The 23,999-nt window shown below is 38.4% G+C and overlaps 1 protein-coding gene across 9 annotated transcripts in view; it reads right to left on the bottom strand.

Moving 5' to 3' along the window:
* The window catches only part of KDM4C (lysine demethylase 4C), a 272,053-nt gene that overhangs the window by 42,404 nt on the left and 205,650 nt on the right, over positions 1-23,999 (bottom strand). Inside the window, exon 18 of one of the 9 annotated variants that reach the window (XM_069777123.1) lies at positions 11,380-11,521. The exons of the other annotated variants lie outside the window; for them this stretch is intronic. Within the exon in view, the coding sequence (XP_069633224.1) occupies positions 11,513-11,521 (9 nt within the window). The 3' untranslated portion in view covers positions 11,380-11,512. Of the gene's footprint in view, positions 1-11,379; positions 11,522-23,999 lie in introns of those variants that run through there. 9 annotated transcript variants of the gene reach the window in all.

The following is a 23,999-nucleotide window of genomic DNA, read 5'->3' as shown; positions in this document are numbered from 1 at the left end:
GACATTCTTTAAGACATATTAAAATGTATTAAGTGCAAGAAGTTTAAAAAATTCCACAATCTAAAATGAATCAGATTGAGGTATCTCAGAAACAGTAAGTTATTTCTAAATGTTTCACTTATTTCTAAGTCCTGTACTAACTTCACTAAGTAAATATTTAGAATAATCTGATCCCACTGCAGAAGAGGGTAAGCAGTGTCTTGGAGTAGTTAGCTGTTATCAAAAACGGTGAAACCATTGCTCCCACTAAATTGAAATATACTGGTTATTAATATACTTACTGGCTAAAATGGTTGTCATCAAAAATGCAGAAGCAAAAATTGAAATTATAACATGTTTAAAATGAGTTGGTTTTTTTCTCCATCTTTTCCCCCTGTTGCTTTCCCTCAAAAGATTAAAAAAAAAAAAAAAAAAGAACAATATGATGGCTTTATCTTAGGCAGGTAGGCAAATGACCTTTTGCTTAAAAAACAATCTCATAAAGTATCATCTTTCTTGCATAAACCCAAAAGTATGTGGATTGCAGCACAGTTGCAAAGCATTCCAAGTTTGCCATGGAAACAACATTCTTATTTCAAAATAATACAACTGCTCACTGTGGACTATTGGCATGAAAGCTCCCAACCCAAGCTCATTGACAGCTTGTGGAGTGGACAGATGAGGCATGGAAAATATTTTAAATTAGTTCATTTATCTTGCTCAGACATGGGAAGAGACTGAGAATTTTTCATGTTTATAGAAAAAAGCAGAGGAAGAGAGAGAAAAAGGCGGCAGAGGGGAGAAGGGGGAAAAGGCGGGGGTAAAGGTGAGTAAAAAAGGGGAGAAAAGGAAGAAAAAAGAGAAAAGGGGTGAAAGCAGGAAAAGTGGGGAAAGAGGAATGAGAGGAGAGGATGAAGGGGAGGGAAAGGGGAAAGACAGTGCACCTTTTTATACAAATTATTACCAGTTAAGCTAAATTTCACACACAATGCATTTTTTGTTCATTAGAAAACATACACCCCAACACTAGCTAAACTAGCAGATGTTTTTAACTGCTTTTGATTTTATCTTCATAGTTTTCAGAAAATAAAAACTGGCTTTTATTACTGCATTAAACACATGCAGATTTAAATTGTTTTGTCCTAAGGACTCAGATTATAGAGATTTTTCAAACATGAGGCATAATTCCCCTCACATACCTCAGAAATTATGCCATACACATCCAAGATGAAGAATACAATAGATTAAGTATTTAGTTAATGCAAAGTGTCTTATTGCCATGGATTGGAGCCCAAGACATAGCAAGGGAGATGGCTCAAAGGACAGAGTAATCTACAGCCAGTCAGATGACTTATTTTGTTCCTGAGATTCCAATGGCTCCTAAGAATGTGATTCTGACAAACTTAAACAGAGATAGGTTTCCTCCTCCTGCTTTGAACTTAGATCACTCTACAGCTACACCTAGAAAGGCAGCTTAGTACTGTATGAAACTCATATGAGGACCAAATATACCTGACATGTACATGTCAAACTTCTGTGAGAAGCTTATATGGGAATCTTACCACAAATCATGGAGTGTATAGAAATTTACACAAGAACAAGGAATTCTTTTATATCAGAATAATGACCAAACACTAAAAAGGTCTGTAATAACTGATTGTTTCTTCACTATCAGTTCTAATTCCATATAGAGAGAAGTTTTGAATCCTATTTACTTATTGGAACGTAACATATTATTCTAAAAGCAAACGGAAAAGTGAAACAATGCATTTCAAAGAGAATCTGAATAAAAAGAAATGTGTGTCTTACTTATTTTCAACAGAACTAACACCTATGGATAACATTTGATTATGTTTTGTACAGCTATTTCCTGTATGCAAGTCAAATTTTGCTTCATATGGAAATTTTTATGTTTAGTTTTTATATTTTTAATTTATCCAGTATGTCTTCCTCTTTATCCAGCTTTTCAGACACAGTGATTAGGCTTGAAGGAGGTTAGACTTTTCCTCACATCTTTATTTTTCACATTTTTAAATTTCTAATTTCCTGCTGTGGGAAACGCTTCATATCCTTGATGGACATGTAATTGATTTATTTAGTGTTAGTATTTAGCAAGGACTGCTACTGAAGGGCAAGCTGTACTCTCTTCCACTGTGATGCCCAGTTCAATAAAAACCTATTACAAAAAGAAAATTTTTAAAAGCCTGTTCTACCTGTCCAGTGTGAGGACTGACCCATCTATTTGGTCTAAGTGGAGCCATTTCGCATGCAAACTACTATGTTCAATTTTAAAGTACCATTTTCAGCATCTCTGGCATATGGCTGCATGCTTTTCTTTTCTGAAAAGCATCATCTCTCACTGTAAACAGAACTTCATTAAATTATGAAGCCTTGGCCTATGGGCCTATGGGCCCGTGGGCCCAGTTGTCCATGGTATAATTTTGAGAGCTTCTTTTCTTCTGTTCTTTGTATCACAAACCTTTTCTTTAATGTGGGACTCATTCACAGGGAAATAAACTGCTAACTACAGATTTAATTTTAAAGGCAATTTTTTGAAGTTCCCTACCAAATACTGTATCAGCAACAATATGTAGAAAAGTACACATTTTAAAAGTCACAGAACAGGAAGAACACCTAGCATATAGTTTGACTTTCCATACTGATTTTCAAAACTTCTTTTTGACTAGTTAGACTTCTGGAAGATATTCTTTCTCTCCACACAGTGCATCCAACTCTTGTGTTAATGGACCATTAAAAGATGCTTCATTGTGTCTTAATGGCATAATACATTATAAAAGTCAGGTGAAGGAAGGAATTACACTTCTCAATCTAAAGACATGTCATATAAAAGACCATAGCTGGTATTTCCTGAAAGAAATATAACAACAATTTGCTAATACAGCACTGCCAAGTAATTGGTGAATTTTTGAAAACTTGCCTGCCATAGAAAAGATTTTTCAAAACTTGTCCAGAATTCAATTAAACCATTTATTAAACTATAATCTGACCTGAACTTCTGACACTGATTTGGACATGTCATTCATACGTCTAAGCATCTTGATGAATTATGGGAGCAGATAAGTATAATATTTCAAAGTATAATTTAATTGCTTTAACTCCTAAATACCCTTTTAGTGACCCAGTAATTTGTGCGTGATCTCTAAACATTTCTAAATGCTTATGCAGGAACTGAGATAGCACACAAAAGATTGTCCCACCCCATACATTGTCGATTTGCTATACACAACATAGCATCTCAGCACCAGAGAAAGAATGACATGGGTATTTGGGTCTCTGAAGTCTCACAGTACAGTACAGCTAATATAATGATATGGAGGCACTCATGATATCTATGCTTTCTAGGTAACTGTGAATAATTCATATACTTATTTGCACAGGTCTTTGCTATATTAAGACTAATAAACCCATGTGATTTCTGTCTGGTGGGGGCCTACACAGTACAAATCTTCCTCTATGGTGTACTTGGCTCAGCACCCTTAGGACAGCATCCCGTCCCCTTCTGAGAGAGCTCACCATAGCCTGAGATCACACAGGAGGCAACACTGAGCATCTGTCCCCCACAGAAAAGACAAACAAATCACTGGAAGCAAAAGTGAAGAGAGCCTCTCTGATTCGTGAGAAATCCTGTAGATCCATCAAGTCCATAGACATAACTGTAACTTCCCCACACCACACAGATGGGGTAGACATAAATCTGCTTAAGGATGGTTCACCTTTCATTTATAACCTCAGTACAAATAGCAGCTTCAGTGGTGAGGAGGCCACATTAGTAAATCACACTTTAAAACAGTTGGGTTTTAACTTTTTACAGAACTATATCTAGCAGAACAAAGCAAAGAATCTGAAAAAGGGAAAGGACACAGAATCTTTGTTATATTTAGAATTCAAAGTATAGGTTTTATTGCTTTCACCACTTCACTCAGAAATACTCATTTTTTTTACTTCACTCATTTTACTTCTTTACTCACCTTTTACTTATAGTTAACAACCAGTTTTTAAGCTTTGAGGAAGTTTGCCTGGAGAAACAGATAGTGTAAGATCACAATAGGTTCTTAGAGATGTTTATCAGTAAGTCAGAAAAAGGCTAAGAACACAAACAATCAAAAAGGAAAGGAAAAGTTATTTTCTCCTAAAGTGAAATATTTACAAATTTTATTCTATTCATCTTCATTCATTCTTTAAAACAGTAATCCTATATTCCTTGATGCAAATGCTCAGTAAAAGTGGAAACTCTCGTCAATTCCCTCTACATCCTTTTGCCCTGGAGATACTAGATATAAAGCACTGTGTGATCTAGAGCTGAAAAAAAAATTACAACTAAGTGGTGATGAGTTTAGATATCAGCAATCAGGCAAACATCTGGGTTGAACAAAATCACTGAAAATTTTTGTGGACTCCTAATAAATGCATTCTGGGATCACAGTGATGCGCTGCACAAAAACAGTTGAGACTTCTTGTAAACCTCTACTACCATGGCTGTCACTACATTTTCACTGCCAGAAATCACGACTCTCTATGAACCATCATGAACCACTCTATGAGACTTTGTAGGACTAGTCTGCATCAGTTTGATCAGCTTTGTTTTATTGCACTGAAAATGGACAAAAGAAATGGGAGCATTCTCACAAGCTACTTATATATATTTACTACAGTACACTTTGCACACTGAACTGATGGAGTTTTGCAAATGAGTTCCAGAGACTCGTTAGCTTCTTTCATTTTGTTTAATGTACTTTTGAAAGCACACATTTAAGGTCACGATGCTCGCTGTGATCATTTCCAGAGATGTTCCTTGGATAATTTTTATCTGTAATCCACTGTTTACATTAACTGCAGTCATCTCAACCTGAATCTGTTTCACTCTATCTATGAGCACAGACCTAACACCTTTTAACCTTGAGAGGATCTTTGCTTTCATTGAAGACTCCCCTCTTGACCATTACTTTTCCATCAACTATCAACAGCAATATGAGGAAAACCAGTAATCATCTCCTTTTAACTTAATGACCTCTGTAATCTGTCAGAGACACAAAAACCACTCAAGTATGGGTTGACAAAAAAGTGAAGACCTAAGTAAAGCATCTCTAGGAACTTTTTAATTCAAAATATGTGATATTTTTCAATATTACATGACCATATTTTTAAATAAGCAACATGGTCTTCTTATTTGTCAATACAACTATTGTAAATATGACTGTGTATGTGCTGCAATCTTTTATCTACCCTTTTTGTGAAAGTTATCAATTTGAGCAAATTCTTTATTGCATTTTTCTGCATTCTTCATAACTGACTTTCTATTCTTTCCTTCAAATATCCTCCCTAAACCCCCCCAAAAGATGGTAGGATGCATAACAGAATACATAAAAGGATAATTTATTGAAGCTGTGTACTCAATGACTACCATCAAGACTACTAAAGTAGTTGTAAATATCCAATCAAGTATTCTCATTTAAACTGGTATACCATATGGTAACCAAAAGCAAGCAATAAAAGCCTGTTTGGTACAAGAAACACTCAGTAGTTAGAAAATAGGGGGCAGGGGTGGAAAGGATATGTATGCTCTGTGTTTGTTTATGCAAAGTTCAGTATAATTTAACAAAATCTGTTCTCAGTCTGTTCTCAGTATTTAGGTAATTTCTATGCATGGTCAAGTTAGTTCATAAGTCTAATAGTTTTCCCATGCTGTGTGGATTTTGCAGTATTAACTACCAGCAGACCAAGGACAGAGACTCAAAAGTTGTAATAAAGAGATTATCGTGGTTCCTATTAGCAAAAAGAAGACAGTATGTGTTTCGGTGCTCTCACTAAAGCCATTTAAATTTAAATACTGTAGAAATGTCAAGTTTAGAATAAATATGGTTCATCATGCAGTGGCTGGGCATTACTTCTGTCTCTTGTATGCTGGAGACAAATGACACTGCTTTTCTATGATTAGGTATACATTCTCCACATTAATTTTTGCTGATTTTTCAATTCAGCAAACATGAGGAAAAACTAACATATATCAAATATATCCAGTAAAACTGTATATAATTTTTATAGCCGAAATTAAGACAGAAGGCTTTCCCACTGCAAAAATCGGAAGTAATCAACACTATTGATTTTAAACACATTTTGGGGTGCTTATATCCTTCTTTTTCCAAGCTGCATGAGGAAGGAAGTGCACTGAATTACACACCACTAAGTTTTCACTCAGTATGAGGTAACTCTTCATACTTAGTTTGGCACTCGCTACTGTAGTGGAATCAAGAGTGGTCACTTGGTAGGAGAAGAGGATTTGTTCAAGAAAAGACAGGTTTTACCAAATACTTTTGGAAGATACAGTAGGAAGTAGAGAGGTCCCCAGTTGCTTACTGGCTCCATCTCAGGCAAAGTACGCAGCACAGGTACCCTGCCTGGATGTTACAACAAGCAACAAAGCAGCAGCTGCCTTTTAGCAGTCTGGATAGTGTTATAGCCTGGATAGCAGGCATGTGAACTGTGAGTCCTGAAACGTGACTTTGTGCATCTGCATTGTCTCCTGACTTTTCCAACACGAGTCTTCCAAGGAATTAACCCAACACATCTGAAATTTAACCCAGGACACTTGAGTTTGGCACAACACAAAGATCTTTATCAGGGCAGAGTGTCAACCACAATATATATTATTTCACTGCTAAGATCTCATGAGGTTTCTTTTGCTCATACTGATACTGCCTTAGCACTACTAACTTACTATTAGTTTGTAAGGCAAATTATTCAGACCATCATGTAACCAGCATGTACAATCTGAAACACTTGATTTTGCCACAGTGTTTGCTTTAAATCACATAGCAGGATAAAAGATTTAAAAAAGAAATCCACACAGAAAACCACTACAAGCTTGTTTGAACTGTGGAGCTTCAAACAAGAGCAACCATAATCATTGCTTTCAAGTGATTGTCAGTATGCAGAAACAATATGATAACTGATGATTAATACAACAATTAGTATGGTAAAGAATAACGTTACCTGTGCTTTAAGCTAGGACAAAGTGAAAGATATTGAAAGATAAGATCAAAATTATCAGATAAAAATGGATAACTACATCACATTCCCTACAGATGTTTGTTTTCAGCAGTACAAACCCCAGAGGTCTTCGGGAAGACCTCTAAGGTAAAAATTCAGTTTTCAGGCCCCCACAGAGCTGTGCACTGAAACAAAAAGAATCTCTACATTTTATCCAGTAACTCAAGAGAATGTAAAGAGCCACCTACTCATATCACCAGAAGTCTGTTAATTAGAAAATCTGAAAATGCACACTCACCTACTTTCTACCTATCTGTTTTCATCTGCAATATTTCCATCTTCTCTGCAAGTCTAATGCGGGACCCCAGGTGTCCATCTTTAACATAGTGAGTCAGTGCAGCTGCTCAAATGCATAATGCTGTTTTCTGCCACAGTGAATTTCTAGCAAAACAGCTTTTTGTGAAAACAGAATGCTTTGAACAGAACACTGAAATAAAAGGAACATTCTGCTTTTGCTTTAGCAAGACCAAGAATATTTTAAGTAACTATTATGTTTTCATATGTCTCTCTTAATTTGTTGTCTTCATTAATGAATGCAAATTTCATAGCTATTTTTTTTCCATACTAGAAAAATACTTTCAAACTTTGACTAATAAAATGCCCCTGTGAATCTCCAGTGAAAATGAAAAAAGGGAATAAAAGAGTTCCTACATTTGGTAAATCAATCAGTTCTTCTAGATATAAATTCTGTAATTTTTCTATTCCACAGAGAGCAACTGAATGATTCATTGATTGACAGACACAGCTTACTCAAACAGAATGCAGTATTGTAGAAGTGAATTAATATAACTATATTTTTAAAGGCAACTATAGCTATTTCTGGGGGGAAAAAAGCACATGACAACTCACCCTAGACCCTGTTTTCCCAGTGATTTAGTACATGGGCCTGGACAGAGGATGTTCAAGTCCTCCTATAGTCCATGTTCATGCAGGTCCTTCCAAAACAAAGGAGGAAGGGAGGCACTGCACGTCCAGTTTTCTTCCAGATGACAAGTAGATGCAGAGCACACTTGGACACTGAGTTTGCAAGGATGCACCTATTCTCAGGTTTAGACACAATCTGTGACAATTCAAGGCTCATTTTATTTATAGAAGCTTAAACACAAATTTTCCCAATAATCAGAATTACTTCCATAATATAAAATGAAATCTAAAAATTAGCCTTTGATCTCATCAACAATTCAAAAAGGCAGCTGTGCAGATACCCACATAAGAAACTTCTAATGTTCAGAAACAGCCGAGTAAATAGGTAAGGCCTACAGTGTTTTATCTTGGGACAACCTACTTCTTGACAGGATTTTCTGTGGCATGTGGTATAATGCTCTAGAAAAGAAAAATGTCTGCGTCAGGTTCAGCCATGCTCTTTTTTGCATACCCAAGAAGAGGAAAAAAATTCACAACACCCAAGTCAGTGAATATTTTTGTCCCCAAAGATGTTTAGTACTTCACAAATCCTTTCATTCATTAGAAAGAAATGAAGCTTGTGTTGGGTTTTACTACACTTACACAACCATGTGGTAAGTTCTGTTACGTTAGTTTGGCTGTAACTGTCTGGGACATAGCTAACAGGGATACTTCACATATTTCTACTTTTGTTCTACAAGAATTGCTGTCTCTATAGTGTGTTTAGGAGTACATCAAGACTGCTAGTTATGGAATATGAATTTGTATTGTTCCTCAGTATAACCAAGATAATTCCTCCATACTCCTCTTAGGAGGATATACAACAATGAAAGAACACTACATGCTATTATTTCCATCTAAAGCAATTAATACCTAAAGCACTTATGAGTAGTAATCCAGAAAACCTTCACTTGTGCTTTGCAAAGATAGAGAAATATCTTAGCATTCCATGGCAACCAACAAGTCCACCCATATACATAATAGCTACATATTCATACAGGTACAAACAATAAGATGTGTCAATTCAAGGGTTGGTGCTTGGAAAAGAAAGAGGCTTTTTTCTTTTCAGGACTGCTTAGAGTATCAATAAGGGGAAAATATTAAATTACTTCTACCTGTTGATCTGGTGTAGCATTTAGCTTGGCCTGGCCAGGCAAAAACAGGGAAGGTTGTCTAGCTTAGGCAGAGAATCATTGTGCCACCCCTCCTTGAGAGAGTGAGGTTCTAAGTTGTATTCGAGAGCTGTAAATGCTTCAACTCTGCTAGGGTTAGGGCATTTCCTCCTACTGGCAAGCATACCAGCAAGTAGGCACACAACAGAACAAGGTAAGCTGATACTTACCTTAGGTTCACTACCTGAGGAGCAAAGGGAAAGGGCCAAGAAACTGCACCTCACCAAAAGAACTGAGACGAGTCAGCAGAGGTTGGTACAGGACACTAAACAGAAAAGGACAGGATGGCCTCCTCAGAGGAGCAACAGTGCCGCAGCCAGCATGCCACCAAAGAAGAGGCACTGGAGTGAGAACACTCTAGTTGCTACAGTGAAGGGAGCTTCAAGTGTTTATGTTAGAGGGAGGACAGTTCTCCGTTTTACAATGTTTCCTGCAGATTAGGTTTGCGAATCCTGGATGTGTCCCTGCAGTAACATCTATAATACTTACTTCCCTAGCTTTCTTACGAAGATTGGGTTCAGTCCTCTGCTCCTGCTATTATTAGGTAATAGCAGTATAACACCCAGCCCAGGGAAGGGAGATTTGCTTTCCAGGATGCAGCTAGATACTGTTACAGAAAAGTCCACAAAAAACTTGGGGCAGAAAGGTCTGAGAATGAGGCAACTGGACCTTACTTACAGTCATAGATAGATGCCAATACCCAAGTCCTAATTTATAGACTGCTTTCGTTGGGTTATTAGCTTGAACTCAAACAAATTTGATATGCTTTCTTCTATTTTAGAGGCAGCTACTTCAGCTCTGATTTCAGGATCAGAGCTACGATACACTTATTCTAGTCATCCCTGGGACACTAGAGGTCTTATTTCCCACCCTATGACAAGCTATTCTAGCAAAACTCCCTTCCTGCTCCCATACTGATTCCTCCCCTTCTCTTTTTCTTCCCTCCAAAAGATGAAAGAGAAGATATACCTACTGTAAGTTATAATTTGCAAGAGGCATTAAGTATTAGACACACCATAAGGTGATACCGACACAACAGATCCCTGATATAATGCAAATTATTCCCCTACATGAATGTGCTCCAGTTTGAGAAGCAGTGTTACGCAAAATTGGCTCTTCATTGATTTGAAGTGTATGCTGCTGACTTGCAATGTGAATTTGAGGAAAGCAGACTTTTGCACCTTTGTGTCCCCCCATAATTTAATTTTATTTTTCACATTTGGATGGCCAGATACTAGCAAAGTTGTTCCTAACAATTTGTGCAATAGGCCAAAACAGAGGATTTTTCTGCTTTATCATTATAAAATGTATGAAATATATTTAACTTACATAGACACACAATTCTTAGAGATATCCAATGGTATTTTCTCATGGTCCTACCTTTAAAAACGATATCTTAATTCCACTCTAAACTAATGCTAATGTAGCACCTCATAGGACATGAAATCCCTGTGGCTTAAGAGATCTCAGATTTATTAAATGAAGTAGTTTTTATTATCAGTGATTTTGACGTCATGCCCAAGTCCCTAATTAACCCACTGTAACAGAGCTAAAAGAGAGTTATATTTTCAATAACACTGTGATAAAGAACAAAAGCAAAATTTATCCATCAATATTTATAATCTCTTTTTAAAGGATGGCTATATTTGATGGTTTGAAAAACTGATCTACCTTTTTATTTTCTTACCACAAGTATGAAATTCAAAAGCTTCTTAAAATAAAGGAAACATTTCACTATGGACAGTTTTGGAAAAAAAGCTCAATGGCAACTGTTAGGAACAACAGCACAAGAAAAATTCAATAAGTGTGTGAATGGAATATAAACCATATATAAAGGGGTTCATGATCCCTGAAGTGCTAAATGCCATTGTTTGAAAGACCAGGGCTCCTACAAATTTTAGATAGTACATTTGTACTATCCGCATAAATAGGGACTGGGCAACTCTGAAAGAGAAGAGACAAGAAGATATGAGACTGTGCAAGAAGAATAAATGCAATATAGGGTGAATGGAAGATATCAACAAACAAACAAACAGAACAGAAATTAAAAAAAGGCAAGAAAACAAAAAGGTGCCATGAATAAAACATAGAACGTATAAATACTGAATAAATAGTGAAAATAATGAAAAAGAAATATTGAAATTGAGTAACTGAAATTCAATATTGAAAGCATTCATCTTTAAAATGCTATAAAAACATGGATAAGCAACATTTAGAACTGATGATTATGCTATATATTCAGGAATTGACTAGCAACTTCTACTCTCCATGATCCAGCTGTGAGTGCCTGCATTGTGGGACGCAGGTCATTGTAACTTGGTTCTGCAAGACTTTTCTGGCTCTGTCATGTGAAGTTTCCTGCTGCCCTTGTGTCATTTTGGCTGGAGTCCTTATTCGTGCTGTAATACCAAAAGTATAAGAAATTAATAGAAGTTTAAATGAGTAATTGTCCTTTATGCCTCCCCCCCTCAGGACATGGCAGCTAAGCCTTTCATAGAGAACATCTGGACTCTATTCTTCAATATCTGGGATTCCTAATGATGGGTTAATGCTAGTACTCATCCAGGCTTTTAAACTCTATAGACGAAATATGATTCTGACAAAGGTCTTTTAGCAGTGTGCTCACTTCATATCCACCTAGTTTTTTGGTATTTTGAGCTTACCCAGGGTGTGCATGTCTGGTATGCTCATCATGAAGAGGCCTGCAAGCTAAGAATCTGATCTCTCTTGAGGTCAAAATTTAAAAAGATTATTCCTTACTGAAGAAAGACCAAATTGTTAGTAAAATATTCCTTCAAAATAACTTTTTCAGAATAATTTTGGTAATGCTTACAGGGCGGAGTGTTACAAGGTATATTTCGTGTGGCATTTTGAAGGTGAACGCTCTATAAGTAGTGTCAGTTTTCTCAGTGACACCAATATTGATATCTGTTCTATGTTTTACCCATGGTGTGTTCTTTCTTTCTTATTTGATACTATTATTTTCCTACTTGTTTTCCTTCTATTCTGTTGGTCTCCTTCACAAATATAAACAATTAACAATTATGTAAAAAATGCTAACACTGTACAAATAAGGAAATTCCACGGACTGCACTGTAATAATGAAGTATGAAACACAGTTCTGTATCCATTATTAAAATGCTGGTCCACTACAGGAAATGTAGTCTACATCAAACTGAATGTTTTATTTGAAAAAAAGAACAATGAGCAAATCCTATTTTTCTTAATAAGTAAAAAATATATTTTTTAAAAAAAAGGAATAAAGAACACTTTGCAAATCTATCAGCTGAGTTTCAAGAAAGTCACCAGTCAGCAGCCCCAGCTGTACAGAAGTCAATTAAGCCTTTTGTCTTCATCTGTTAATTGAAGCTGCATGACATGGTAATTCTCTTGGGGAATTATAATCTCTGAAGTACAAAAATTATCTACAGTTATAATACTTTTCCCTCATAATTCAGTAAGATAGGTTGCACAGATTGTTGAAGCTGAAAAATTCTTCTGCATTATCTCTACAGACTGCATATTCAATTCCATGGCAAAAACAAGAAAGTTGAAGGATGCTCAAGTTCAGGATTTCATACAACAGAAGGAAGCAGCATGAATGTGGCAAGAACATCGAAGATTTTAGCATTACCATGCAGATGATCAAAAAATAGAGAAGTGTTTTCGAATCATTCTGCAACAATTCTTGTAAACCCAAGAGAGCCGTACCACACATCACATTCTACTTCCTGGCTGGCTATGAGGGACTGTCAGGTTTGCATTTTTGAGAATTCCAGCTGCATCCAGTAATGTTTTATATCATTAAGGATAGTTTATTTTTCTAGACAAAAGGCATGCAATTCCTAACAACCATTGTTTTGATTCCCAGCAAAGGCAACACGGCTATTATTCTACCTAATTACACTTATTAAGTACCATCAAGGTTTTGAAGATTTCTGCGAGTTGCACAGACATCTCAAACACAGAACTGCGTACTTATCCGGTGACAATAAGTTTGTACCATAATTGTACTTCACATATCAGAAGAGATATTTTGTCAGAGTAATAGGCTGAATGTGACTGCTGCTTGGCATCACAGTTTACCTCACTGCATATTTCAGTTTCAAATTATGACTTTAAGTCCTTTTTTTTTTTAGCACTAAGAAGTTTTGAATAGAGTCTATCTTCAGTGGGTCAGATGATTACAGTGAAACAGTAAGAGGCAACAGGAGCTGAACTATAAAGCAATATAGTCTGTGCTGAGGAACTGATGCTCATGCACCTTTTGTGGGGTTCTCCTTCAGACTAGCTTGACTGATGTCTGTATTTTTTTTATAGTTTTGTTATTAAATGTTTTATGTTACACATAGAAGGTTCTCCCTTTTTTATTTATGGGTGGAATTTTAAGGATTGCAAGAACCTTACAAATCTGGGAAAACTTCACTGTGCGAAAGTGAAATATTTGCAAACAACAATCTCCATTTATTAGAATAATAATAATTTATGCATAAATTGACATATATGAACTAATGAATTATAATAATGCTTTATCTTTAGCTTTGTATTCAGTCTGAAGATACAAAATAGCACAATGATACCAGCTTTCAAGAGAGTGAAAGAAATGTAAGAAAAAAGAAAGTCACAGGAAGCATATAAGCAAGTCAGGAATCTGATCTTCCAATTTCAAAACATATAGCTAAAAAATCAAATTACTGCTGAATTTATGTTTTGAAAACTCCCTTCTCACAAAAAGTGTATGGTAGTTTACTGGTGCCTTAAGTAATTCATGCTGACTACAGGAGGTACATCGCAGTGTGGTGGGTTGACTTTGCCTAGCTGCCAGAAATCCACCCAGCTGCTCTCTCATCCCACCTCCTCGAAAGGACAGAGAAGAAAACAAGATAGAAAAGTTTGTGGGTCAAGGTGAAGACAGGGAAGTCACTCACTGTCATGGGCAAAACAGACTTCACTTGGAGAAAATAAAAATAGTGTAGGATGGTAAGAAACAAAGACAAAACTAAAAACACCTCCCCCCCATGCCCCTCTTCTTCCCAGGCTCAACTTCACTTCTTCACTCCTGACTCCAGTACCTCCTCTCACCCACCAAGCAGTGCAGGGGGATAGGGAATTGGGGTGTGAAGGTGAATCCATAACAGCTTCTCTCTGCCGCTGCTGCTCCTTCCTCCTCACACCGTTCCTCTTCTCCAGCATAGGGTCTCTCCCACGGGATACAATCTTTCATTAACTGCTCCAGTGAGGTTTGATCTTTCCACAGGCTTCAGAAAAAGCCCTCCTCTTTTCCTTTCTCTTCAGAAAGAGACTGCACCAGCATGGGTCACCCACAGGCCACAATAACTGGCAGAAAACCTGCTACACTATGAGCTCCTCTCCACAGTCAGCAGTTCCTGCAGGAGCCTGCTCCTGCACGGGCTCTCCATGAGCTGCAGCTTCCTCAGGGCATATCCACCTGCTCTGGCATGGGGTCCTCCATGGATTGCAGTATGGATATCTGTTCTGGCGTAGTTCTCCATGGACTGCAGGAGGACAACCTGCTTCACCATGGTCTTCTCCACAGGCTGCAGGATAATCTCTGCTCTAGCACCAGGAGCACCTCCTTCCCCACCTCCTCCTCCAACCTTGGTGTCTGCAGTGTTGTTTCTTTTTTTTTTCCCCCCTCTCTCCTCTCTCTCACAGCTGCTGTGCATTGTTTTTTCCTCTTTCCCAAATCTGTTCTCCCAGAGGCACCACCAGCCTGGCTGATGGGTGCAGCTGTGTCCTCTGGTGGGTCCAATGGAGCTGGCTGGACCCAGCTGTGTCCCACACAGGGCAACGCCTGGCCTTTTCTCACTGGGTTCCCCTGCAGCCCCAGCACTAGCAAGATCTTGACACTTACACCCAATGCACGTAGCCATGAAGGTCTAAGGATATAAGCAACAGGGATTTGAGAATCTTTAAAAAATCCTGTTTTCCCTAATAGAGCAAAATGTCTACTGAATTTTTAATAGCGTACATTAAATATACAATTGTATCAAAAGTGAATTACAGCCTTTTAGGTTTCTTACTGATCATTTTTAGTCATTTTATTATTATTGCTAAACCGAAAAACTGATATTGAAATAAACAAAATGTAGTGCATATATGTCAGTTTTGTTACAATTTCCACTTTTTTTTTATCACTGGCTTGAAATATTTCCTTTATAATATGAACCTAACTAAACTTCCCTCTCATAAGACTACTAAATACTCATTTTTAATCTCACTCAGCTGTATATATTACACCTTTAATTTGCTGAATTGCAAATACAGATGATTCCTCCTATAAGGCAATTCTTGCTGTAAAGAAGCAATGTGCTGTATATTCTTCAGTCACAAATGAGCACGAATTAATAGTTTCCTAGAGAACAAGCATTTTCATAGATTCTTCAGAAAAGCTACACAAAATTTTAAAAATTTTATACTTGCTTTTACTAAGTATGATGTCTCTCCAGAAAAGATTTCACAAAAAGCAGGGTAAAACTCTTTTGCCCTGCCATATCTAACAAACTACCACTGCAGCTTTTGAGATGAGATACAACTGCAAATGTGTTATGTGTTTATTTAAGAAAAAACAATAATGGCAGACTCATTATATTTCAGAACACTTAGAGGTTTTGGCTTTAAATATGAGTCAAAAATCACTAAACATATCAACAAGTGACACTTATCAAAATAAATCACACAAAATGGCACTTGTATGATAACACATTGTGACAGTACTACTGCTTTCATAAATAAAGAATGAAAATTAAACTTTCATAGTAAAATATTTCACTAGGCTAGATTGCAGTGTTTGACATGGTCAATTCATCACTGCAGAAATCAGACAAAGCTCAGTCTACTGTAGTCAGGAAGCTCATTATTTCATTAAAATTGCACTGTATCTAGGACTCCAACATTCCTTTTATTAAAAATAATCACCAAGAAGTTGAATGGTAATTGTCAACCTCCTACACTACAATTTGGTTTCTCATTTAAATGAAGGCTGAAAAGCAAAAAGTAGTCATTGCCAGTAAAACTACATTGGATTCTGTGTACGGAAAGCAGGCAGATTCAAGGAGTAGTTGACAATTTGTTCAGCAATTCAGAGCGGTACAAATGCTCTAGAAAAACCTAAACAATGTTTTTCAGTGGCTATTTTACAAACAAAACTAAAACTACAGGAAGGGTCAGTTTTAATTATGTTCTGAATTAAAGACAGGATGGAAAGCAACTTCCAAAGTTTTTGAGCTCAGTCCTTCATTCTGAGAAGCAATCAGTATGACAGGATTACTTTCACAAACTGTATGAGCTCTAGCATAACATCACTGGGCCTGTCAGCACACTTTATTCCCATTGGAAGACTGTTCAGGAACTTCACTAAGTAGATGGGTAGAAATCTCCTAGTCCTATAAAGCCTAAATTTGCTTATAGTCCATTTATACTTCATAGTTTTATAGCAGCAATGCTCTTTAACATCAACAATTTAAAGTTTTTATATAGCTAAATTTTCTTTTACTATTTTGTAATCTTTTCTCTGTACTGAAAAGTTACACTGTCTATTGAAACATTACTTTGTATTAAAAAAGCTAAAAAACAAGGCTCAAAATTTAAATAAATAATTTCAAAATTACTAAGATAAAGATTTTGATCTTGCTGATAGGAAGTTAGTTCAAATTATCAATTTATTCTTTAGGGTTTCAACTTGTGTCAATTTCAGGCAAGAATGTTTTTTGAGATCTTGAAAATATTTAGGAGTCAAAAAAATTGCTTTTCACATTCTTTTAGTGACAACAACTTTGAAATACTACATCAAATCCCACTAAAATAGAAGTAGAAAAGTAGAAAAAGAAGAACAGGAGCATGGGGAAAAAACAGAAGCATGGAAGGATTTTTTTTCCTGGTCTAGATAGTGTGTCCTGCATTCAATCCAGTCTATATGCCAGTGCAGATGTGAATCTGAGGTTTTCTCCTGGCTGGCTGAAGGCTTCCACAGAGATCAAACCAAATGGCACAGAGAGACTAAACAGCCCATGAAAGCAACACTCAGAACCAGCACAAAGCTCAGAGATTCATATGGACTTCATGCCATTACAAGTTGGCCACAAAGGAGCTGTTTTACCAGGTAATTTTGCTTCATCTAAGCCTAAAGCTCTAAGCCTGTATTGATACCAGGGGTTATCCCAACCCAGGTGCAGGACCTCGCACTTGGCCTTGGTGAACCTCATGATGTTCACATGGGTCCACTTCTCAAGCTTGTCCGGGTCCTTCTGAATGGCATCCCATCCCTCAGGCATGTCAACCGCACCACTCAGCTTGGTGTCATCTGCAAACTTGCTGAGGGTGTACTTGATCCCACCATGTCATTGATGAGGATATTAAACAGTACTGGTCCCAGTATGGACCCCTGACAGACACCACTTGTCAGTGATCTCCATCTGGACATTGAGCTGTTGACCACTACTCTCTGGATGCAACCACCTAGCCAATTCCTTATCCACAAAACAGTCCATCTATCGAATCCGTATTTCTCCAATTTAGAGAGGAGGATGTTGTGGGTGACCATGTCAAAGGCCTTACAGAAGTCCGGACAGATGACATCAGTAGCTCTTCCCTTGTCCGCTGGTGTAGTCCCTCTGTCACAGAAGGCCACTTATTGGTCAGCCACGACTTGCCCTTGGTGAAGCCATGCTGGCTCTCAAATCACCTCCCAGTCCTCCAGGAGGATCTGTTCCATGACCTTCCCTTGCGCAGAGGTGAGGCTGACAGGTTGGTAGTTCCCAGGGTCCTCATTTCCACTCTTAAAAATGGGTGCAATGTTTCCCTTTTTCCAGTCACCAGGGACTTCACCTGACTGCCATGACTTTTCAAATATCATGGAGAGTGGCTTGGCAGGTCGTCTTGAACCTGATCTGCTCTTAGGGAGGGACTTTGCTCCCCCAGTCCCTGCCTTGCAGTCCATCCACTCAATAGGTGTTGGAAGAGAGATTGCCAGTGAAGACTAAGGCACAAAACTGTCAAGAACCTCAGCCTTCTCCTTGCCCACTGTTATCAGTTTACACTGTCTTTCACCTTCCTTTCCTGGCTGCCAAACCTATAGAAGCCCTTCTTATTATTCTTTGCATCCCTTGTCAAGTTCAGCTCCAGCCACCCCTTGGTCTTCCTGACCTCATCCCTACACAACTGGGCCAACATCCCTACACTCTTCCCAGGATACCTGTCCTGCTTCCACTGCCTGTGCATTTCCTTCTTGCCCTTTAGTTTGACTAGCAGGTCTCAACTCAGCCATGCCGATCTCTTGCCCTCCTTTCCTGATTTCTTACAACCTGGGGATCGAGGGCTCTTGTGCTCTATGGAAAGTGCCCTTAAAGATCTGCCAGCTCTGTTCTGCTCCCTTGTCCCTGAGGGCAGTTTCCCAGGGGGTCCTGTTGACTCACTCCTTGAACAGCTGGAAGTTTGCTTTCCTAAAATTCAGGGTCCTGACTTCACTCTTCACCTGCCCCATTTCCCTCAGGACTGCAAACTCCACCAGTGCATGATCACTGCAGCCCAGGCTGCCTCCAATCTTGATGTCTCTGATCAGCTCACCTATGTTGGTGACCAACAGATCAAGTAATGCATCCTCTCTGGTAGGGTTATTACCCGGCTTAAGAATTTATCCTCAAGGCACTCCTGGATCACCTCCAGCTCGATGTGCTAATTTTCCAGCAGATGTTGGGGTGGTTGATGTCCCCCAGCAGGATGACAGCCTGAAAGCCCACTGCCTCCTGCAGCTGGAGTAAGAAGGCTTCATCAATAGGCTCCCATTGATCTGGTGGCCTGTATTAAACACCAACGAAAGGATCCCTTTGTTGGCTCAGTCCTACCCTTAAGCTTTCAAACTGCTTGTGGCTATTCTTCAGAGACAGGTCTCCACAGTCTATCAATTTCTTGATGTAGAGGGCAGCCTCTCTGCCCCTCCTTCCTTGCCTGTCCTTTCTGAACAGCCTGTAGCCATCAACAGCCACACGCCAGTCATGGGATTCGTCCCACCAAGTTTCAGTAATGGCAACGAGGTCATAGCTTTCTAGCAGCACTGTGGCTTCCAACTCCTCTTGTTTGTTGCCCATGCTGCATGTATTGGTGTAGAGGTACTTCATCTGGGCTATCAGCCATGTCACCTTTTTAGAAGAACAAACCTTAATTCCTCTGAGGTATTTCATCGCTGTTCCCCTGTTGGCTTCTATTACCTCATGAGCCCCTGGCTCATCTCCGCAAGACTTGAAGTGTGCTCCAGTGTACTTAGCAAGTCTCAGAGCAACAGGCTGAGGGCCCTTGCTAGCACCCTGTCCCTCTAACCTTGGCATGTCATCCCATGGCTTGTCACGGGCAAGCCTGATATTATCCTCTTCCTGCTTCAAGTCTAGTTTAAAGCTCTGTAAATTAGCCCTGTTAGCTCATGAGCAAAGACCCTCTTCCCCCTTTCAGAAAGGTGAATCCCATCCAGTGCCAGCAGGCCTGGTGCCATGCAGACCATGCCATTACTGGAAAACCTAAAATTCTGGTGGTAACACTAGCCATGGAGCCATGTATTAATAGACTGGCTTCGTCTGTTTCTTACAGTATCGCTGCCCACACTGGAAGGATAGAGGAAAAAATTACCTGTGCTCCAGATTCCCTTAGCAACCACCCCAAGGCCCTGAAGTCTCTTTTGATTGCCCTTGGACTACGTGTTGAGGCTTCATCGCCACCCAAATGGAAGAGCAATAATGGGTAACAGCCCAAGGGCCATACCAGGCTAGAACATTTCCTAGTGATGTCTTTAACCCGGGCCCCAGGGAGGCAGCAGACCTTCTTAAGACAAGGGTCTGTCCAGCATATTGGACCCTCTGTTCCTCTAAGAAGGGAGTCATCTACAACTATAACCTGTCTTTTCTGCCTCATGGAGGTGGTCTTGATATTGGGGGTAGGCCTTTCTGACTCTGGCAACACCTCTGATATAGATGGACCATCATCCACATCATCAACTGACTGACCTTCCACATCCAGAGCCTCATTCCTATTGTACAGAGGCACCTGGGAAGGTGAGGTGGGCAAGGAGAGCGTTAGCCTGCCACCCTGAGCGTAGACTTGCCTCCATTCACTCCTTTCCTTTAAGTTACTGCTTTCTGCCTGGTGTGGGGAGGATAAAGGATCCCACTGATCTTGTGTTTTTTTCTGGTGGATGTTCCTGTTTCTGTCTCAGGAAGGGAAGAGCATGGTTCCACCAGTCTATCTCTTTCTCAGACTCCCTGATGCTCCTTAACCTTTCTACTTCTTCTCATAGCTCTGCCACCAGGCTGAGCAGATCATCTACTTGGTCTCGCCTCACGCAGCTGTTCTCACTACTGCCATCCCTTACCAATGAAAGGCTCTGGCATGCCATGCAAGCCTGAAACCTGGATGGCTGCATGTTTTCATGGGAGCTCTTTCTGGGTAGCGACATCAGTTCTGGTGAGTGCAGAGGACATAGCTTTCTGCCGGGTGGATGCCATAGCTAAGCTCCTTCTGGGAGGGTGATGACCACCAACTGAACTCACCTTTTGAGCTGGTGGGGTGACGATGCCCTTCCTGCACGCCCTTTGGCGCTAACTGCCGCACCACGCCTGGGTTGCTTGTGCTCCCTAGGCTGCTTTGTGTAGGTGTGGAGGTGGCCGCAGTTCCTCTGGCAACACCCAGGCCTTGTCAGCACCTACCGCAAGAGCTGCCGGCTCCTAGCAGGTCGCTCTGCTGCCCTGGTGTTTCCCTGCCTCAGGAAGCCCCGCTGTGTGCCAAGACCTGCCACGGACCAGGCTGGCTCCACAGCAGCTCACCTCAGCAACTGACTTACCAAACACTGTAATAAGACTTTTTATCAAAACCCACAAACTATTACTTTGCTTATAGAGAGTCTTTCCCTTTTCAGGTTTGCTGCTCAAGATTTGACATTTAGCAGATATTTGAAAAATCTGAAGCTTTCTGTTTAGATAAGAAGTAATTTCATTGCAAATTAAGAAACACAGAATTCAGATTATTCACCAACAGCTCCCAGTGCTGCACTCCAAGCCTTCCCTAACAAGCTGCAACCTGCTACAGAGAATTATACATTCACATTCCCAATTATTTTAGAATAAAGATCTACCAAGGAATTGCAATATAGAAAATCATGTGCTTTATAACCTTTCCACAAAATAAATAAATACTACTGTTTATACGTATAATACAGCACCAGCACCTATAATGAAAGCTGAATTTGAAGATTGTTTACTGCTACTCTAATTTTAAAAATATTAACATAGAACATTTTTTGTTCACACTGGTGAGGTTAGTCTTGATATACTTTCATTTAGGTAATTTATTATTCAATCCCCTCATTCTTAAAATCTCACTATATTAGACTGTCTTGTTCACCAGTGTGAAATCCTTCACAGTTAAATACCTAGACCCATAAAACTCTATTTGTTCTATTTAGGAACACCATCTTTCTCAGTTTTTGAAGGATCTCACGATTATTCAATGCAGGAATCTGATATTCCAATCAAATCCTAAGTGGAGCATGGAAATTTTAAATTCATAACAGAAGCTGTACCTAAGAACTCTTAAATGATATAAAAAAGTTTCTATGAAACAGAAATCAGTGACACAGAAACACAATAAAAAACATTTCTAGGATAACTTTTCCCCAGTGACACCTGCCATTTCTATATTCTCTAAATGAAATACGTCACCTTCTAATGACAAAAAAAAAAAAAACAAACCAAACTAGAATTAAAACTTTCTAAATTTTCTAAATTTTTTAAAGCTTGAAAAAGAAATGAATCAAGTTTTAATTCAAACTAAGTATTTTGGCTTGCTTTAATGCTTTGTGCAAATTTTAAAAATCCATTTTTGCATGAGGCACTACAATTTTTCATAGTATAAAGCATCTACACAAAAATCTAAATAAAATCCCAGACCTCTAACAAATATTACTATTCTCAGTAAAAACATTAATCAAAAAAACATTAGGTAAGCTGTTGGTAAGCTCCCAAACATGTCTAAAAGTACACTATGATCATTACTCCTTCTTTGAACTGGTCCCTACAGAATAACTACACAAGTTTAACACCTTCCCACTCAAAGTACTTCACTGACTAGGGGTCAGCAGAGGAAAGTGTCAGTTCAGCTCAGCTGCATAAACCTAAGCATAGTGGAAATTTCCGCAATAAATTTGATAGAGTGGAAGACAGCTTTTAGAGGACCAGCTTAAGACTGGAACAAATTCACTCAAGAACTAAGGGTCACCTACTATCTTAACCACTTTCCACTCCCAGGGCACATTTCTATCAACATTTCTTCCCCAGACTGTTTGATATAAACAAGCCAGAATGCCTGCACTTAGGGGTAAAAAAAATATGCATATATATAAAAAAACCAAACAAATAAGGAAAAAAATACCCTGCAAAAAATCACTACAACATACTCAGAATATCCATCCCTTAAAATACTGTGGATATCACTCACATTGTTTCATAACTACTTGAAAGGTTCTTTGATGGCATGATGAGACACCTGACAAAAGATCTACACCAAAATAAAATGTAATACGAGCACTCTGTCTAGTATAATACTAAATCATCTCACTGATTTGAAAGGAAAGGATCTTTGAAATATCTTTGAACTATCTGGAACATAATGGTTACCATATTTACACAAAACTTAATTCCAGCCCACTAAAATTTTAAAGCAATGCTTACCTCCTATACCATATAGGTACAGCATCATGTGATAGCACAATCACAAAATGCAGAACAAAAGAAGTGGGTGATTTCTTTCATGGATTTTTCAGTTGACAGCCATCAACACAGAGGCAACTTTGAGTAATAAAATCTTCAGGCATCAATAACTGTGTTTTATATACCTAGCTTATGTTAAACAGGTGATCACACACAGTAGGTAAAGAAAGATGTTCTTGAGAGGAATAAAAAAAATGGGTCTTTAGGTGTGATAAGTACACAGTGCTCCATAAGTTTGAATTTTGAACAGCTGGACAAATATAGCAAGCCAAGAAGGTGATCATCTATGAGATCCCCATTTTACCAATTCTATTAATATTTTCACAGTAACAGTGGAAAATCCAGTTTACTGCACATACGTAGACTTTATATATGAACATGTAAGTACATCTAGTTCCATTATCAAAACTAAGTAATATTTAAAGCTTTAAAATGTTGTGATGCTGATTTAGGAATTCAAACATTTTTGGCATAGCCATTTTATGCTGATTTTGCTGCAGTGCAGGAAAAAAAATTTGGAAATGAAAACATTCAAAAATTATGTAGCTGGACACCCAAATGAACTACATGGACAGTAATCATTCCTCTCAGTAGCTTTAGGTTATGCATCTTCTTCCTTTTGCTTAGATACAATGTTCATTTGCACTTTAAAGTTTTCTCTGTTTTCTTTCAAACAATAATGATTATGGTAAAAAATATTTAGCCATTAGCTGCTTTGCTTACAGAGAGCTCTACAGTTCAAGATTCTGTATTGAGAGATAGCTCAATCCCTGCTTTCTGATCTTCAATTAAAAAAAAAAAGGAGAAAATCAGTTTGCAATATCAAACCTCCTTTCATACAGATGAGGTATCTTGAAGGTTCACCAAGTCTCATCCATAATCCCACTGACTGCTCACTAACCATTTCATCATGCTCAGCTTGACAAGAATCTTGATCTTAATTTTCCTCTTTTCAAGTAATCTGTTAACAAGGGATAAATATCTAATATAGCTCCTCTATTTCCATGTTGCTTACCTGCTTTCATTTTGTTCCACTTATTTTGAAAATCTTTATGAAACAGGGCTCAGTCACATATATTTGGCAATACTTGAACAAGTGCTTGTAATT

This window comes from Haliaeetus albicilla, chromosome Z (assembly GCF_947461875.1).
Source record: "Haliaeetus albicilla chromosome Z, bHalAlb1.1, whole genome shotgun sequence".
Taxonomy (NCBI): Eukaryota; Metazoa; Chordata; class Aves; order Accipitriformes; family Accipitridae; genus Haliaeetus; species Haliaeetus albicilla.
Note: the sequence above shows the minus strand (reverse complement) of the source record. Positions and strands in the feature narration are given on the sequence as shown.